Source organism: Tinamus guttatus, unplaced genomic scaffold (genome assembly GCF_059628265.1).
Source record: "Tinamus guttatus ecotype Peru unplaced genomic scaffold, ASM5962826v1 Tinamus_guttatus_pri_ptg000153l, whole genome shotgun sequence".
Classification (NCBI taxonomy): Eukaryota; Metazoa; Chordata; class Aves; order Tinamiformes; family Tinamidae; genus Tinamus; species Tinamus guttatus.
Genome location: NW_028288687.1, coordinates 97680 through 117494, shown reverse-complemented (window position 1 = coordinate 117494; position 19815 = coordinate 97680). Strand labels below are relative to the sequence as shown.

Sequence of the window (19815 nt, the reverse complement as noted above, 5' to 3'; positions counted from 1 at the left end):
TCGTTGTAAGAGATGCTGTTACTTTTGTTTTATGTAGCGCTATAAAGTCTAAAACTAGCCTTCCCGGGCTTCAGCATTTTATAAATATCATAATGGGCCAGCTTTCCTAGAGGGGAATGGATTCCACAGAGCTGCTATAAGCTCTGCAGGCTGATGTAGCTGTTTCTGTTCATGGGAAATGGGAAAAGACCACTGAAAAATTAACGACTGTTTTGCTTGCTAAATAAACAGTGAAAGAGGCTGTTTGGGAACAGCCTCCTCATTTCCTGGGATGTGTGTAGCAGTCGCTGGACGTGTAAATAGTAGTCACACAACTACATCTTAGGGCTCGCCATGGGAAAGAAATAGCCTAGAGCCTGCATGAGTGAAGGGTGAAGGGGTGCAGATGGTCATGAACTTGCTCAGTACATTGATTTTGTCTCTGTGATGGTGGGAAAAAAACAGTCAAATTAATGAAACAGTGATTTTTTTAGAAAAATTCAGTTGCAGAAACATTTGACTAGTATTTTTATTGGAGTTTTATTTGTTGCATTTCAAGCTTGTCAAGGTAATGTGTGTTTGTGCTGCCCGTGCGTAGCCGTGGTGTGCACGGAGCTGCCACCAGGCTGTGGAACCAGTGACCTCCGCTTACTTAGTCGTGAGTGAGTTGCCTTTTTTAGCAACCTGAGGCCTAAGTATTGCTTTAACATTTTAAAATTGCTTCTTTTGTTTAAGATAAAATACGAAACGATTACAGCACAGGTATCAGTTGCTGTTTGGGTCATGGCTCGTCTTTGATTAATGCCAAAGGCGGATGAAATTAATTTTGTTTATGAGCATTCTGTGCAATTTCCAATTATTAAGTGAGATGTCTGGTTCTCTGAGAGAAGAGGTACACCTGAGATTACTGCTTTTTTAGTGACCGTCACCTCGTCTGAGCATGTATTTCCCCCTGTGGAGTTCTGATGATCCCTAAAGAGAACTGGGTTGTCTGAATGTTATCCCAGCTCACAAATGATGTATCCGTGTGATCGGATAATCTCCTTCATCCCGGCCTTGTCCTTAGTAAAGCCTCTCTCTCAATTCGCAGTTGGGGTTGGTGTTTTTATCCCTGGGGGTGTTCAGGTTTGCAGAGCAGGTTGTGGCCAGGGCAAACACGGTCCCCAGGAACGTGTGTCCCGGTCCTGGCGCCGGGGCAGCCGGGAGGCAGCAGCTTCCGAACCGCAGATGGGCTGTTGGGGCTCAATTTCACCCAGTTCTCGCTTGTTTTTCCCCATCTCTATGTCTTCATGTCTCACCCCCTAGAAGGGCTGGGAGGGAGTGAATGTAGAGCCTGAAACCAACTTGATTACAGCTGGGTTTGCCAAAAGCCTCGTTAATCCAAAGAACTAGCGCCACATGGTCAGCAAAACGTGATCTTCCCGGCCCTGCCTTCACTGTGCTCCAGGCCTTGGCCGGGAGGAGGGATCCCTGCCTTGGAGTGGCCCGTGGAGCAGCCAAAATGTGCGGGGAGAACAGTGCCACGGTGAAGAGTGTCTTGGGATGCAAACCACACCTGAGTTTGAACATTGAAATGTCTTTTTGGAAATGCCTTAAATAGCGGATTTTACACTGGGTGACTTGAACAGCTGTTTTTAAGGAAGTGTGTGGAACAAGCAGACTTTATCACACACAACCATACAGTTTGTTATCCTCACCGCTTTGGGTTGCTAGTTTCACATGCCTAATTCATACCTTTAGGACAGGTCTGCACCACTTTGAAATTACAGAAGCATTACTGCAATTTTTGAAAAATGCTCCCACTGAGCTCTCAAATGCTCAAGTGGAAGAACTAGGTCAGCGTGGAGCAAGGATAGATCTCCGACACCATGTAAAACACAAATTTCAGCAAAGTGGGGTAGACCCAACTGCGCCGCTGCAAAATACTTCCTTTGTAGTTTGATGTGAAATGCAAACTCTGATGCATTAGACGTTCTCTATTACCCTTAGTTAACTAACCTACGGGGGTAATGTTTCTTTCTTGAAGACATGGGGTAGTAGAAAGAATCTCTTTTCCAATAACAGAAAATTACATGAATTAGAAAATACGCACGGTAAAAGTTTCACCTAAGCCTTGTTGTGTTTTTCCTTTTTTTCTTCTTTTTTTCCTCGATGTCATTAATCCCAGGTATTAGATATCCTAAGTTAGGAAATAACGAAAGATTGACTCAAATTGTAACAATAATTTGGTCACGACTAATGAAAGTCTTGGATTTTCTTGACAGGCTCCTCTAAAATGCGCTAGAGCACTTTGACAGTCCATAAAAGTTGTGCAACAGCTGTTTGTGATTCTAGGAGGAAAAAGAGAGTTCCGTGTCCTGTCTTTATCACTGTCACCTTTCCATGAGTACTGAGTGCTGGGGGAAAGGACGTGGTGCTCGGGGAGCCCTCCGAGGCCCGTGGGTCCCATGGGCTGGTTTATATTAATAAATAACCCATGTTTGTGAGTTAGGATTAGAACCCAAAATCGAATGCAAATACAGTTTCTCGTATTTAGTTTTTGGACAGACTTCTATCAGAGCGAACTCAAGGGATTCCCTGAGATCCTCTGTGTTAAACTTCCAAATAAGGGCTTGATTATTATTCAAAAATACAACAACAACTGTGTTTTCTTTCAGGTTGCCCCTCTGAAGAAGTTGTATTGAACAAGAGCAGTTCTACTAACGGGCCGCCCTTTTGTCTCTATGATGAAGAAGAGCAGAAGTGTCATGGCAGTAACTGCAGATGAGGTAAGTTTTCAAAAGGCTGTTTTTTGTTTCCCAGTACTTTATGAAAGTCAGATGAAAAGATTATTTATTCTTAAAAATATTGTTGGTTTTAGTTACTTGTTGATTTCCCTAGAGCTGCTTACAGCTAATGTAATAAGCAGAAGCTAAGACTCACACATAGAATCATAGAATCCTTAAGGTTGGAAGGGACCTTTAGAGATCATCTAGTCACACATGACAAAAACAACCAAAGGCACCTAAACTTCTCAGGGTTGTCTTATGTATTTTCATATTTCTTGGTCAGCAAGATAAAGGCCGGCAAGGGCTAAACATTCCTATACATTATTTGAATTCTGTTCTGGATCCAGTCCTTGCGAATGTGCTATCCTGTTTAGATTTATAAGTATTAGCAACTCTCATTACAGTAGTTGCTGAACACCTAATGTGATGCTGCAGTGTCATTCCATTACTACCCTTGCTAATCATCGTCATAATCCCCTATTAATTAAACTCCAGCTCCAATTCTCTGGGGAAATGCATCAATTTGTAATGATGGCATGATAACTGCAGCATTAATTGTCTTGTTTGTCACAGCTTGCTCTCTCTAAAAATGGAAAACTGCCTGGAATGTATAGGAAAACACAGCAGAGAAGCTGAGCTGATGCATCTCACAGCAGTCCTCCAACAGCAGAGTGATTCCATAGCGCCCAGGCCGTACGTTGCACTGCTTCCTAGGCAGTTTGCCTCAGATGATGCTGGGTTTGCTGGAATCCAGTCTGTCCATGCTCGTTATAACGAAGGCAAACCTTTCAAATCTGAGGAGGAGTTAGAACAGTGTGCTTCTGCTGTGTGTGTATATATTTCTAATATTTTAAGCAGTCTTCTAAACATTATTAATAAAGGCAGGTCGAGTCAGATCCCCATATAGAAGACTGGCTTTTCCTTCTGAGTTCCTAGGATTCTTTTTGACCCGAGTCCAGCTTTGAGTTGTGGAACAGGAGGGTTTAGATCACTGCAGATCCTGAGCATATTTCTGGAAGTGCAGCATGACAAATACTTAAGCTCCTGTGTACGACGTTATGATTTTGGTGCCTTAATAACTTAATGAATCTGGACTGCTTCCTTATAGCACTTCAGGCTTCAAAACTCCGGAGCAGCTAGAGGAGGAAAAATGTGAGGAGTTGAAATAGCTATAGACAGATGTTATAGTGACCTTCCAGCTGCAGGTACCAGCATGTTGGGCACATCACAGAAACATTCTCATTTGTATCGAACAATTTCATTTGGAGCTAAATTCCCAGTTTTGTCTTACTTTGACAACCCTCTCGCAGTGATGCTTCACTTCACTTGGCTTTGAGAGGACTCACAGGCAGCTTTGTGATTATGACAATACTTTGAAATAAAAATTGGTAGAAACTCTTATCAGAAAAACTGCTTCAAAGGAATGAAATCTTTTGAGGCTATTTCTGTCAGAAATATCAGACTTAGTGTAGCCTAGTGGGGGATCCTTCATAATGAAGAGCTCTGATGTTCCAGGATGGCCAAGTCCAATGTTCCCAGCACCTTCTCTGCCCAAAGAATCATCTGGAAAATATGGCCAGCCAATATGCCTGTGGTGTGCAGAGAAATGATTGTTCGGATGAGTGTTGAATGGAATATATTTCTAAAAGTTTAAAATATCAAAAGTTCTAACATGTCACCAAAGTGACTTGGATTATTAAAGTATTTGGAATTATATGTTGATTTTTCTTAGAGTTATGAATTAATTTGAAAATTACAAACTTTTTTAAAGTAACAATGCGAAGCAGTCAGAAGCTTGCCAGGATTTTATGATGCAGCTCGCTCTTGTGAGTAGCTGTGATTGCAGAACAGCATCATTGAATGCCTTATGTTCTTACCTAGAGAAAAGCATTTGGGAGCGCAACTCCAGTGGCTCCTTTTGCCTTTTCAGAATGCCCTGGATTACCTGGAGTGTGGGCTGAGCAAGTCCTACAGTACCTCTAGCCATGCCCTGGGCATAGACCTCTGGAGAGGCAGAAGATGTTGTTCTGGGAATTTGCAGTTGCCACCACTGTCCCAAAGACAAACAGAAACAGCAAGGAGCCCCGACAGAGACACTATCTCGAGACCAACAACTCTGCCTTTGTTGACACCTCCCAGTATTGCAATCACTGCTTACCAAGACTGGTAGGTTGCTTTTCTTTGTTATCAATCTAATGTGTTTTTTTCCTTTTTTTATATTTTTTTTACAATGTCCCTTGATATGAATCCAGTGTGTATTAATCTGTGTCATGCATGTTTACTGATTGATGGAACTTAAATTTGGAGAGTAATTGCTTGCCTCTCTCGAAACCCTCCTTCTGTTACAAAGCTCTTTGCTGTTTGTGCACCTTCGTGCTATTTTTGTTGTGTAAATTCTGATCCCTGCCAAAAGCTCTGCTATTAGCTGTCCACCTACGGAGGAGTTCAGGATGGCTGTCGATGTTTATGCAACAGATTGAGGAAAAAGGCTTTAGATCTCTGGCTATTTCTTGTCCAAATGCTGGTAGAAAGACTCATCAAAAGCATTTGAATCTGGTCGTAAGCCTGAGGAAACTGTCAGAGCTGATCAAGAGCGGCTTGTGAAGAGGTGAGTTCCAGAACAGAAACGGAATATGAAACGCTGCAAGAAGGAGGCTCGTCTGGAGGGAACCCTGACGAGACCCCGCAGCGCAGCCGGGGCCTGGGCTCAGCCTCAGCCTTCACGTGTGCTTTGGGTTCTGGCTTCCCAGCAGTGGTGTTTGCGGCCTGCAGCGCACGTTCACTGGGCCCAGGTCTTTAGCTTCCTTTAAGTGAAGTTCTGCACTGTTCGAGGCTGGCATTTCGGTTCGTGCTTGTACTGAACATTTGTATCGGGAGCTCTACCTGAATTCATTTGTTAGGACTTTTTAATAACAATTTTCATGTTGAAAATAAATTTTTAGACTATACGCTTGAGTTAGATGAGATAAAAAATCAAAGGGGTTTTGGCAGGCACTTTTGTTTAATGTTTGTGTTTAATAGCCGTGGCTAAAGTTAATGAGACACCTAACTCTAGATGGAAAGAACGTTTTGACAATGGGAGGGTTAACTTACCATTTATTAGCATTTTGAATATATCCCTTGGGGTGCGTTTGCAGTAATTCCTAATTCCAGACAGTGGAGCATCTGGCATTCATATGTGTGGTTTTAAACATGGAAATAATTTTGCCGTTCGGCTCACTTGGATCTCGTGATGTAGGTGAACCCGAGGCGTTCGGTGGATTCGTTTCCCTCGGAACACAAGGGGGCATTGCCGTTCCAGCAGCCGTGCGCACGCCTGGATGCTTTTCCAGAACGTTATGTCAGAGAAGGGAAATACTTAAAACAGACACGGAAGTCGCTTCCCTTGCTTTATTGTTATTGACCTCTTAAAATAAGTAAGCAATTAGTTAATAACTGCTTGGTTTCAGCTTGATTCTTCTGTCTGTTTATAACCACGGGGAAGTTTGGTGTTGCTGCTGCTTTGACTGTGTAAGTCAGCGTGCTCTTCCAGCACGTTTTAATGCCATGTGTGTATCCCCTTTCCAACACGAGCACCGCCCAGGCTGTCTGCTCCCGTAGCTGGGCAGGACGCTGTTCTAACCTCTCTGTTTGTGTCCACGTTTGAACCATTAAAGGCTTTTGAAGAGGCAAGCAGTGCTGCATGCCCCGTGTGGGGCGTTTACGCACCTGCACAAGCGTGCCCAGCTCTGGGCCTCCAACCTGTGCCTATGGGCCAAAGAAGCATTTCACCAACCGTGTTCCCTGGGTTTTGCTTGAGGTCCCGTGTGTTTTCCTGACCTCCTCTTGGCTGTGTCCCCTCAGGTGGCGAGTCCTGCTCCAGCTTGTGCACAGAGCAAGGCAGAGGAGGCAGCAGGGCTTGCAAACCAAACTGCTCCGAAACGTCAGTGTAAGTGGCCTTGGCCAAAGGTCATTCTGGGGCACCCAGTGGAAGTGCTTCAGTAATGTAAGGCTCAGACGTAGACTTTCTGTAAGATTAAACATAATAACTCTGATGCATCTAAGTACTGAGTAAGTCTTTCAGCCTTCACTAGCACAGTCTTCTCCTGAGGGTTCAGAGTTGTAGCTTGGAGAGGCTTTTTAGAAGAGATCAGTAGGACTCATTTAGAAATATGTAGATTTGCTTGAGCTATTTTAGAGCTGATAAAAACAGAGATGTGGAACACCTCGATATTATGATATGGAACATGATCCTGAGAACAGATGTCTTCAATTTATTGTCACGTTCGAGGAACTATTGCCTTTCTTTAAGGTGCCTGTAAGATTGTGAAAGAACCTGCTAGTACCAGCATCGTGGCAGCCCTGCTGCGGGTGTGCGCGTTCCTGTCTGCATCGGTGTGTCCTCAGGAAGGCATGGAGAACTTTTGGCATGGGTGTTTTGTCACCTGCATCGGGTACAATGGCAATGAGGCTGAGTTCCTGCTGAACGAGGAAGGTACTTCTCTCTGGGGACTCTGTTTCCTATTTGTGCAAGCTGTTACACTCTTTGTAGAAACTCATAATCTTAAAACAGAAAGGAGTTGAACATCGTTACACTTTCTGGTGGGTAGTGCATTTAGGTTTGTCCTGATGGTGACTTCTCCAAAGCATTTCAATGCTTTGAGTGAAGTTTTCTGCCTTGAGTTTGTGCTGGTCATCGCAACAGCCACAAGAGCCAAATAGTTAATACCTTAGAGGAATAATTATGGAAGTGTGACTGTTCCTGGGATGCCAATAACTGTTGTTGAAGGAAAAGAATAGCAGAGATCAAGTATAGAACATATTATTTGGGAGATATAGAAGAAAATAAGGTATAGTTGATTCCTTTTTCTTTAAGTCCTTTTCTGCCACATTTTTTTTCATAAATAGTCTGAGATTTAACTTCCACGGAGAAGAAAGGTGAGAACTGTGGGAGGTTAAGCCATGAACTTTGTATTATTTTTATATAAAATACCTGGTAACATAAGAAATAGTTACCTGGTAACCTAAGAAATAAACTACTTCTGAGGCTAAGGGTTTCTTCTGTTTTGGCAGAAGTGTTTTCTTAACCCTGCTGCTCTTGTGACCAGGTCTGTAACCAGCAGCACCACTCGGGCGGGCTGACCCCAAAGCAACAATATTGAGCGAGTTGGAGTGAAATGGAAGTGTGTGAAAGTGGCAAGGCAGGACAGCTATAAAATCGTTTCCTAAAGCACACAAAGGAAGAGATATGCAAAATATAGATCTTCAAGTGATAATCTAAATATAGAGGTCTTGTAAGCAACTGCTACATGAAGTTTGTCTGTGTTTTCATAAGAGTTGTTAAATTGTCCTCAGCTGTCCTGCTCCATATTTCTTAAGTAAAACTTTGTGATAATAAATCCAGGAAAACTGGAGGAGCTAGAGCAGAAAGAATTTGTTTGTAGCTACCTTTAGGACATCCAAAATAGTTCTCTTACCCTGTTTTTGAGTCTTAACAGCTACTGGATTAGGTTTGGCACAAAGGTAAGATCATGGTTTATGCTGCTCTTACACATTTGACCTGTGTGTGGAGAAGTTTTGACTGTTTTGCATAAAATTCCCATGTTGAAACAGAAGTCTTTTGTATCATCTGTCCCAAACCATAAAGAAATAAGGAGGTTTTAGGAATTCTATTAAGATTCCATATGACTAATGCCAAATCTAACAAGGATGGCACTTTCTGAGGTAACAGATTCTGTGAAACCTTTAGACTACTATATAAAATACTATGTTGAAATACGTATATTGTCAACGCTCCATTGCAAAAGATGGCCTGTGCAACTGATCCTGTCTTTCACATCCACATCAAACCCTTACTGAATTTGGGGTGCACAAAGAATACCCTGTTAGAGCGTGAATGCATCCAGGGCCTGAGCACAGTGCTGCATCCCCAGTGTGTGTGTGGGTGCAGCAAACCCGGCGCTTGTAGTTCTTCCCATTGCTCTCCAGGTGGTGACAGCGGACAACAAAATAGAGATGGGAAAAAACAAACTGAAAACCTAAACTGAACAAATTGGGCCTGGCCTTGGCCACCTTCCCCCGGGGCTGGCCCTTGGCACTCCTGGGCTGGTTTGTGGGGGGCAAGAACAGAGCGGCGGGTGCGGGAGGTTTGAATGATAAAGGGGATGGGGAATTGCGTGAATGATTCGAAAAGCTGATAAAAATATAGCCAGGCTGGTAAACCCAGCGGGTGGGAACGTGCCCAGTCATTCCTTTGGGTGTCCGGGTCCGCGTGTCCCAGGGAATGCGAGGAATTATGGATGCTTCAGTTAATAGAAAGTTTAAGTAAAGCACAGAAGTTCAAGGAAAATGAACGCTGTTTTGGGGAGATGTTGTCGTCTTGTTCTATTTTGTTTCTTTTTTAAAGCTGTGTCTGACTGTGGTGTAATGACCTGTGGAAGTCTCAGTCCTTAGCTATTTCTAATTCAGCTGGATGAGAACTGCAGAAACATGCCGTAACCCTGCAAAAGTTCAGCTGGCTTCACGTACAGTCGGACAAAACAAAAGCGTAGGATACCCTTGCCCCCCTGCTTGAACCATGTTTTTGACTGTCTTTTATTTCTATGATTTAAAAATATTGAAATATTTATATAAATCGCATCAATGTTTCTGTAATAAAACAGGATCGATTATTCTGATTGAAAGCAGTTCTCGCTCCGAAGCCAGTGCTGCATTTCCAGGGGGCACGCACTCATCTTTAAAAAGCAGGTCAGCCGTGTTCCTCCTGACACGTCGTGTGTGCCGTGGGGGAAATACTTGCAGTTACGCTTTGCTGTTTCTGGAAAATAGCTCTGGTAGCTTAGTTTTGAAAAACACAACTGCTTTGACTGTCCTAACGAGCAATATGCCGAGAGACCGAGCGGTGCTGGAGCTGGGACCGGCCTCGCGGGCTTCACGGGCTCCGTGGTTTTGTGGCTGCTGCGTGTCCTTTGCTGCCGTTGGCTTTGCCGTGTCCTGTGGCCCGTGCGGGTGCCCAGCCCCAGACCCAGCGGAGCTTGGCGTGCTGGGCACCCTCGAGGCTCTCGCTTGTGACCAGGGCTTTTGTGAGGCCTTCCTGCAAAGGAGCTTCAGATATTTCATTTCTGTTTGGTAAAACTGGTAAACATGTCCAAACTGTGTGAAAATACAGTGGTAGCTTTTAAGAGGACCCTTCAGTTGTATTGATTAAGAGAGAGAGTTTGTGTTCCTGATGATTTTCCATTTCTGCCTCACTTACCACAGAGAGGCGTAAAACCGAAAGGCCTCTGAGAGCCCGCGGAGGCTCCGCTGTGCCCCGGCCCCGACGCTGCCTCCTGCTCTACAGGGAGTTTGTGAAAACCCCACAAGGGAGTTCACTAGGGTTCAAACTATTGGCTTGACCAGCATGGGGGGCAGAGGCTGTTTGTGTGCTCTCGGCAGCAGAAAAATCTTTGATTTTTCCTTTTTTATTCCCTGCCCGTCCCCTTCCCCTCACCTTCATTTTAACGCTTCATGTATGTGGAAGATGAGGAGGAGGAAAGGTGGATAATGAGATGATCTAGAGAGATGCCTTCTCATAGTGAAGTGCTTCTGCCAGAGATGTCCCGTCTCACCGATTTGGGAGAGTTCTTGCTGCCCAGGAGCGGTGCAGAGGGTCAGCTGAGGAAACCTGGTGCCTGCTAACATGGTGCCTACTAACTGGCCACTCTTGTGAACATTTTTTTTTTTTTTTTTATTCTGGTGTTTTACTCCCATGTCTTCTGGGCAACCAGGGCTCCCGTTGCCCTGGAAATTGCAATTGATGGTTTTATGACTAAATCTCAAGCGTCTTCTACTGGATATGCTGCACATGAGCCAAGCATTAAGTTATAGGTCGTTATTGACCACACAGAGAGTGTCTCTAGAGGCAGGGGGCACGGGGCCACGTTCCTCTCTGTGGCGTCCTTCTGTCCCCTCTCCTGTTCCCTGTCCATCCCGCAGCTCTAGAGGCGTTTCAGTGGCCACACAGGGTGCAGGGGAAGATGTTAAACCAAGAACTCTCTATTCTTTCTTGAACACGTCTCTCGTTTTCAACAGGGAGAAACAGTTTGCCCTGTTACTCAGCCAGGGTGATGCAGCGCGTCCCAGAGACCTTCCTAGGAGAATAAACCACAAGAATCCTGCAGAGTGGGGAAAAAAAAAAAAAAAAAAAAGATGTTAGGCAGCCCAGGTATATGGGGACACTGATAGCTCATTTTATAAATAGCAGTTCAGAGCAAGTGCAAACCTGTCTGAAAAGAAGCTGCTGCAGAGATAATTTGTGCAATCTCTGAGTTATCATTGAAGTTATTTCTCCACTAAAAATATACAGCTAAGTGTTTTGACTGCCTATTTTTAGACATCATCTGTTGCTGTCAGTTTTTGAAACTCTTGGATCTTCGGCTCAGTAGGAATAATTCTTGATTTTTATATTATCTAGAAAGCCTAGATAGAATAATTATGATTTCTGTGATGGTAGAATTGGTATGTAATGTTTGGTTAATCATAGATCTTGAATTAAAAACCATTATTTAATAAATATCTTTTTGTACATACAATTTATATTCTGTTATTGCAATATAATCTTTTTTTTTTCTGGTTTGCATTTGTTGGATTCCTTGGATTTAAGTCCACTTATGTGCTCCAAATGATGGCATTTGCGTTTTGCCTGTGTTACGTGGTGAGCCCATTAGTTTTATTTGAAATGATTCTGAAGTTTGGTGTTGGAAGACTTGCCTGGAGATGCGGGAGCTCCAAGCAGAGGTGGCTGCAGGCACGCAGAGAGCGCTTTAATGATACAATAATAGCTCTGTACTTCCAGAGAAAATGAAATGAGACAGCTTGAAGTGTATCTGGAATGGAGAGAAATGAGTCACTGTTAATTAGCAGAAGACAATGAAGCTTCTGAAATATTATGTTCAAACGTCATCTTCTGAAGAATATAAAATAAATGGAGATTATGGAGATACAGCTGATATAAAAGCTGAATCAGACCAGGATTTGAAACAACTTTCTTTTTATCTTGAAACCTCTGACTAACGATAACTTCATCTGAGAGGAAAGATGAAGCCCGGTGCGTTTTGAAACGTGCAGAGGCAGCTTGTGGCTCCCGGCCGCTCCGCGGCGCTGCGGGCGCTTGTGCTGGGCACCACACAGTGCCGGGGGTGCCCGGCTGCTTCGTGCCGCCCTGTGCTTAATGCTCTGGGTAAAGCTCTGGTCACCGCTGCCGCCAAGGGCACCGTCACTGCTGCCACCAAGGGCGCCGTTACCGCTGGCACCGAGGGCACGGTCACCGCCACCGCCTGCAGCGGAGCACGGGGGAATGCCAGGTGCCCCCGGGTGCTCTGTTTTTCCCAGTGGCTCCCACTTTTGTGCCCTGGCGCCTGGCAGAGTCCCATCCCTCCAGCACGGTGACCGTGCCCTGTGGCATGTGCCCAATACCATTTTAGTTGTCCTGACCTGTCCCTCTGCTTGGGAGTACAGGGAGAAAGGGCTTGAACGCCGGTGCCGGCTCGCTGCCATCAGGCTGGTGACAAATGTGGCCCTGCCGTGAGCGCTGGCGCACGCTGTGACCCCTCGTGTCTTGCCCTGCGTGTACACCAGGGCGCCGCAGGCTCCGCGCGTTGCTTAGCGCGTGATCCCACGTGCCATGCGCTCTTCCCAGTCCGTTTATAACTCGTGTTTCTAAATACTCGTAACCAAGATACTAAATGAGTTTACTAACAACACTGTTATCTCCGATCTGCTCCGAACTGCTCCCTCGATTGGCAAATCCCCCTTGAGATGCTTCCCTTGTCAGGACACCATCAACCTCTTCGTGCTGCGGGTGCCGAATCCTCCATCCGCGGGCGCAGGCGGCGTCAGCGGAGGTTGCGGCGGTGCTGCCGGGCAAGCCGGGGGGATGCTGTTCTGCTTCCGCAGCAGTGATCTGTAGCATCTTCCCCAGTTTTGGAGGCTTGCAGCATCATTTTGGGAAGTAATGGGAGCACTGAGCCTCGCTCCTGTTTCTCGGTCTCAGAGGCTGTTGTCGGAGGTTTGTGTTTCTTCATTTGCCATGGCACAAAGTATTTGCCTGTCAGGTTGGCACGGCCCTGTAATTTAACAGTGGTTAAGTGCAGAATGATTATTTGGTCTTCCTTAGGGCAGTTCACTTTTCCAGCGAAGTCTTTCCATTAAGCTATATGGGGATAGTGGATGCCAGTTACTATATATTGCACATACCAACTGCTTATTACTCCTCATTAGCTGAAATAACTGTGTGAAGTACATTGTGTCCAACAAAAAGAAATTCGATACTGATAATATTCCGTATACTTGGTATGTTGGTAAATTAAATTTTCTCAGGGAAGTAAAAATGACTCTCCATAGTACATGAATGTCAAATATAGGTAAATTCTTCCTTTTCTGGCAACACTCTCTGATTTATGCCCATTTGGTTGCAGCCTTTGTGCTGCCAGCATTGACTCCCTTGCCTGACCCGCTCTGTACGTGGACACTGGAAAAGTGGCCCTGGGTGATTCCCTTTGGTAGCTTTGTGCTGGTCAGGAGCTCCCCAGGCAGGAATCAACATGGTTTTGCTTTCTTTGGTTTATTCCGTCCTGTTCTGTCCTCGGGCAGACCGAAGCCCGTCTTCCCGGCTTCCCCTCCTCCGGGATGTGGATTTTGTCAGCCCTGGCAACACGCTGTGCTTGGCTTTGGCTTTGCTTCTTGCTGGGGCAGTCGCGGATCGAGCAGCCCGCGATGCAGCCCGTCGCGCACGGCACGGCGGTGCTGTTTCCAAGCACCAGAACCCTGCGCACATGCGATACCGGGAGTTGCAACGATGCTATTGAACAGCACATAGATGCACACACATCGTGAACTTGACCTTTTTGCATTTTTCGGTGAAAATTAATTCCAAAGAGATGGTATTTAAGCCCTGGCCAGGCTCTCTGTGAGCGAGCGTGCACGGAGCGCTGGCCAGCACGAAGGGGGCTTGAGCTTAGAGCTTCCCTATGTTGGACTCTGCTCTGCAGTCACTGCAGATGTTTTCATATATGAAGAATAAGTTTGCCTATTGAATTCACTTGTAAGATGCTAAGCTGGAGCTCTGTAATCAGGAAATAATCTTTTAAGTAGTACAAATTGCTCTCATATCTGTGATTACTCACTGTGGATATCACAGAAGGCTGTTAAAAACTCTCTGATAAATTTTCTAAATCAAGCAGCATTAAAGGTGCTAAGGAAATTATCCTTATGAATTCTGTATCCTACTGTATGCACCAGGAGCTTATAAAACGTAGTTTTGTCTCTTCAAATGTAGTTATGAGGAGAAGACAACATAGACACCTTGAAGGAAAAAAATGGTGCTATGGCACTACAAGAAATTATTTGACTTTTATTGTTTAAATGCTGAAAAGTGCAAGAAGCTCACATAAATTTTGTCTTTGTCTTTTTATGGCATGATTCACTATGAGGAAAGATAAATGTACCAAATCCATTGGAGGACCAAATGGCAGGAAGAAAGGCATTGGTCTTGCTGTTACTGCTCTGCCTTTGTGTTCTGAATGCAGATAGGTGTTGGGTGACTAAGGCCATTGTCACCAGTGCTCTGCTCAGCTGGTGCAGCCACCTAGGAGAACCTGGTGACTTGTTCAGTGCCAACAGAGGGGCATGGAGCTACACCAGCTCAAGGCATCTTCCATGGTGCTGGAGCTCATTTGTGTATGACTAACCAGAACGAAGTATTTCGGGTCTTGTTAGAGGCACTGGATGCTTTAAAGAGACAAAAATATATGAAATAATATATACATGCCTCCAACCATGGGATGCCAGAACCAAGAATTAATGTAAAAGGTGTTCCAAACAGTGAATTGGGAATAATCTGCTCTAAAGCAACTGCACGTAGTTAAATGGGAAGAGCTCAAAAGGCTGCCCGCTGGATAGGGAAGGGGGTGGGAATTGCTCTGCGCTGGTGTCCGGGCTTTAAAAGGAGGAGGACGGATCTGCTTCCAGCCGTGTCTGCCCTTCGCAGGAGGGTCAGCCCTTGTGCTGCGGACCAAAGTTCTGGCTCTGATCCGGGGCCACTTGGAGCACTCCAGAACGTCCCTTCCAGGGCCTGTGCAGGAAGGGCTGCTGTTTGCCCTTGGACAATTTCAGAGGCACCTAAATCTGTCCTATTGGAGAGACTACAGAATTTGAAACTATTAAATTAAATATAGAAGCCTTATCTTCTAATGATAGTATAAATTGCAGTGAATTGTAATTGCTATTTTTTTTTTCTTTTAAATGTGGGAAATATGTCTTGCAAACCAGTAATTAGTGATGTATTTATGCCTCTCAATCAACATATCAATTTTAGAAACTTTCAGGAAAATATAAGACAAATCCTCAAACGTGTCCCTTGACGTTTTCCTTCACGGAGCTGTTCAGAGACCATCTTTCCAAAGCTGTAGCTTGTGAAACAGCAGATGTTGCATTTGAGCAAAGGAGAGGAGAGCGTGCGAGTTGCATGAGGAACAACGCAGACTGTTAGAAGAAAACCTCCCCATTTCTGAGGCCTAGAACCAGTTTCCAGCACTGGACTTTGCTCAGCCTTCAATGAAGAACACACTGGTAGGGAGGAGAGGGTTGAGATGCATCAGCACCTCCTCGCAGCTTCCAAATATTGTTGTTTTCAGTTACACTTATATCATTGTTAAAGGCTGGATTTGTACTGTGTGGTTTGGAAATCTGCTTGCTGTGCTAGGTTGTGGCTTTCCTTTACCACAGTGTAGGAAGAGTCAGAATGGTGAGTTCTTATCAGACAGGCCTTATAACTATTTCAAAGCATCAGAATTTGGTAAGCCAGTTCACGTGTCGGTCATAAATACATGCCTAACTAGAGGCTGTTTTCAAATTTGCTGCTTTTCTAAAGAAAACTAATAGGAAATTTGGGAGCAGATTGGTAGAATTAATTATGACCACTTCTGCCTATAAGATAGGCAGATAGCACCACTTCTGGAAGAGATCTAGGGAGCATCTCGGCCTTGATAGAAAGGAAATAATGCTTCATCGTGACAGTTCATGTCAGGCTCTTCAGCTCATAGTCCTCTGTTTTCTTGTTTCTCCAATTCTGTTGCAGTGTTTAGAGTATTAACTCCATCACTAGAAAGACTTGAATTTTCCAAAGACATCCACGTGCATCCTTATGTCTAATACTGGCTTTCTTGGCATCTTTTTCAGTTTTTAGCAGCACTGCACACAGCTGCTCTTCTCACATCCCTTTTGCCTACCTGTCTCTTATTTACAAGCTAGTGTTCTGGCCTCAGGCCTTGGCCATCTTTCCCTGTTCTTAGGCATCTCTTTCCCGAGTCACTTGTCTTCCCATAACTTCCAGTTTGTTGATTTTTTTTTCTCTCTCTCTCTTCTAAGTTTCCTCCTAGAGATATTTTCCCTGTTTTGGTTGATTCCCTGAAGAACATGTCCATGTCAATCCTGTGAGGTTTCCACTTCAGGTTTATTGTGTCCTTTGCTGCAATCTTTTTTTAATTGATTTTTTTTTGCCGTACCACTGGCTAGTTCCATATCCTTTACCTTCTCACTGCCTTTGCTTCTCTCTGCTCATATCTTAGTTCTCTCTTGAATAAAACCAAAAGTCATTTCTAGCTCTTCCTTTCCTCATCTTTTTTTTCCCCTCTTTGCCTTTCCTAGCTGTTTCTATCTCAATGTGCTCCTACAACGCGTGCCGTACGGGAGAAGTATCCCATTACCTTGCCACGACAGAAAGTGCTGGGAAGCGTCAGCTCCCCGCTCTGCCCTTCCCACCGAACCAGGCAGGACATCCTCCATTGCCATCTTCTGTGGCATTTTATTTTGTCCTGGCAACTGTGACTTAAAAACAGGTATGCAACAGAGTTACTGTAAGCAGAAAGTGGGAGTTCTCATTGCTTAGCAATCGTTCATGGTCCCAACGTAACTGCTGATGCAGCCGGTACCTAGACCTCGGCCTCGGGGAACGCTCGTGCTCTGGCTCCCCAGGGCTCTGGGTTTTCCATCTCTGCTTCCTCGGGGCAGTGATGGGGGCTGCATCTCCCCTGCTCTCCCTTTCCCATCTCATTAGCCTGCCCTTTCTGGTATTTCTTCGCTCAGTCCATGGTCCTTGTGTATCTTATCCCAGCACTTCTGCCAGCCCCATGGCTTGTCTTTGCACCTCGTAACTAGTTTGTGGTGCCTAAATCACGAGAAGAGCTCCCTGAATGGACATTGCTTTGGGAAACGCTCAGAGTTCAGGTGTGGAAGGTACGTGCTCAGTATGACGAGTGTGTTGTAATGCACTGTGTTTTTGTTGCACAGAGTTTTTAAAAGCTGGGTTTCCCTTTCTTTTTCCTTCCCATTTTCCTGCTTTATGAAGGGGATTTGAAATACTGTTTATCTAGTATCAGATGCATTCTCACAAAAACCCTCTCCAAAGCTCCATTAGCTTCTGGTGCATTAGAAAGTTTCTCTTTTGTTCTGTGTGGAATTGCAGATTCTGAGCATTTGTGTGGATTTTATTAATCATTCAGCATACCTTTCAGGCTTCCTTTCATCTTTCACTGACTGTCAGTACAATCAAGAGGAAGAATAACAGATCCCACAATCTAACACATCCTAATTCCCAAAGCATTAGCTGATCCTGTTCTACCACTCTGTGAACCTCAGGTATCAGGTAACGTAATTTCCAGCCTCCTCTGGGCTGGCCTCTGACAGGATTTCTGCCTTTTTGTAGAGTGGAGACGGTGACCAGCCTAGCAGCAGGTTAGGCAAGAGATCTGGTAACTGCTGGAGTCTTTTTGCCGAGCAAGAACGACACTGGAATAGATAGGGAGTGATTTGTTGCATAATTTATGTCCAAACTGTGCGATCGACCTCTGGCACCGCGATCACCCGTCGGCCTTGTGCTGAGCGCGCTCTCTCCGCTCTCCTCCTGGGCCTCTTCTGGCCCGGGTGGCAGGTCGTGCTGCCCTCCCTCCTCTGTAGTGTCCTGTTGTCCTTCAGCACGTCCTTCTCGCCAGGCACCCGCTGCTGGTCCCGGCGTTGCAGCCGTGGGTTCTGCCTGGCAGGGATTTTGCCCTGCGGCCGGGCACAGGCTGCCAGGATGGCAGAGCCCGTTGCCTCCCTGCTGCGCTGCTCCAGCAGGGCCTTGTTCGTTCCTGCACGCTTCATTCTTGTGCAATATGTTGTTTATTTTCTCCATTGCCTCTAATAGCCCTTTGCTTCCTGGCCCACGCTGGCTCTCTGCATGTCTCTTCGGGCGCCGGCACGGCTGCGCTCGGAGCCGGGATCCGGAGGGAGCCGCAGGGTGGGCCTGGGGCCCGCGAGCGCCGCGGCGGCGTTCGAGCGCTCCTGAAAATTTCATGAGGCGCTGACAGATGCCGGAGCTGAGCAGAGCCCACTTGTCAAAATAACACCGAGCCAATAGGGACGGCAGGGGAGGAGCCACTGCAGGATGGGGAGACAAATAATTCTGAATGAAGACCTTTTTATTAAACACCCTGGGCCTGAATGAATCGGCTTGCACGTTTTGTGATATAGTTGGGCATGCCTTGATTTTATCAGCATACACCAAAAATCCATTATTTTTCTGTTGTCGAAGTGCTTCAAGCCAGAAACGTGATGCGAAAGGGATGGATGGGGAGGCAGCTCTCATGAATTTTTCATGAGCCGCCGTGTTGAGCTCAATGAGTTGGGCGAGTGGCAGCGGGGACTCGCAGAGGAGCCGCATCCACAAGGAGGCACCGGCGCGAGCGGCGGCGGCAGCGCCCGCCCGGCACGGCCTCCGCCGGCCGTGGCACCGCCAAGGCAGCGCTGCGGGAGCCGGCCGCGCCGGGCCCCTCTGATGCCTCTTGCTGCCCTTTCGGCACGGTGAGAGCCGCCCTCCCGCCGCAGCGATGACCGCGAAGGATTCTTCCAGGGAGCTCGCCACTCCCGAGGCCGATGTTTACATCAGGACTTTCAAGGAGCAGATGCACCTGGAGCTCGAGCTTCCCAAACTGCCCGGGAACAGACCCACGTCTCCCAAGATCTCTCCCCGCAGCTCCCCGAGGAACTCTCCGTGCTTCTTCAGAAAGTTGCTTGTGAATAAAAGCATCCGGCAGCGGCGGCGCTTCACGGTGGCGCATACCTGGTAAGCGGCGCGCTCGGGCGCGCGCGGGGCTCCGCTCCCGTGGCGGCGCTGCCTTCAGCGCTGTGCCGGCGCGCGGGGCGGCCTGGCGCGGGAGGCGGCTGCTCCCCGGGGGAAATCCAGCCCCGGGTGTCTGTACGGTGCCGAATCACCCCTGAATAGGGGAGGCAGCGGTAACCGCCCGGGCGGGATGTTCCCGGCCTCGGCACGCAGAGGGAATTTATTTTGGGACCGTTGAAATGCGTCTCCCCCTCCTGTCTCCCCCCCAGCTGTGGTTACAGCTCACAGTACAACCCCAGGCAGGCTGGGGGGCAGCATCCTCGGATGCTCGTGGGGTTAAATGCCAGCGAAGGCTTGAACTCCACTATGAGCGGCCCTGGGCAGTTGTTGCTGTGCTTACATGTCCCCTCTTGCAGCCATTTTTTATGAGGAAGGTCTAGCCAGGAGGCTGGTTTCCCTTGGCGCCGCTAACCAGGGCGGGCAGGTTGCACCGCGGCGCTGTGGGTGGGACTGGCAGGTGCAGGGGTTAAACCTTGTGGTAAACAACAATCCAGAGATGCAGCTCAGGAGAATCCGCGGGACTGAGGGCTTCACTTCCGAAATCTGCACTGTCTGTGCCTGGAACAGGTTACCTTTTAAATCCCCAAACTCCATAAATATGCACTAGGTGACTGTGAGACATAAACCCCGAAGTTTTAATAACATGAGCATTTTAAAACATGCTCAGACATACCCATGTTAATCACCCTCACATTTCCTAGATTGAATTAGAGAGGGAAGGAGGATGAGGATATCCCATTTGATATTTGCATGGGCCAAATGTTTTAGGGTATATGAATACCTGTCATAAACCATTTTAAAATAATGTTCTATTTGAGCCATGAAAGATTTCAAAGCTATGTTTACTTCTGAAGAAAGTACTGAAGCTTTGGTACTTGCTTAGAGCAGATC

At 46.3% G+C, this 19815-nt stretch overlaps 1 protein-coding gene across 2 annotated transcripts in view; it reads left to right on the top strand.

The window, feature by feature from the left end:
* The first annotated feature begins 2624 nt into the window (after positions 1-2624).
* LOC104572611 (3',5'-cyclic-AMP phosphodiesterase 4B) overlaps positions 2625-19815 on the top strand; it is a 111125-nt gene continuing 93934 nt past the window's right edge. Inside the window, exons 1-2 of one of the 2 annotated variants that reach the window (XM_088522397.1) lie at positions 2625-2747; positions 4678-4913. In XM_088522397.1, coding sequence (XP_088378523.1) covers positions 2703-2747; positions 4678-4913 — 281 coding nt within the window. In that variant the 5' untranslated portion in view covers positions 2625-2702. Of the gene's footprint in view, positions 2748-4677; positions 4914-18616; positions 18868-19815 lie in introns of those variants that run through there. The other variant, XM_088522398.1, reaches the window with a different exon arrangement.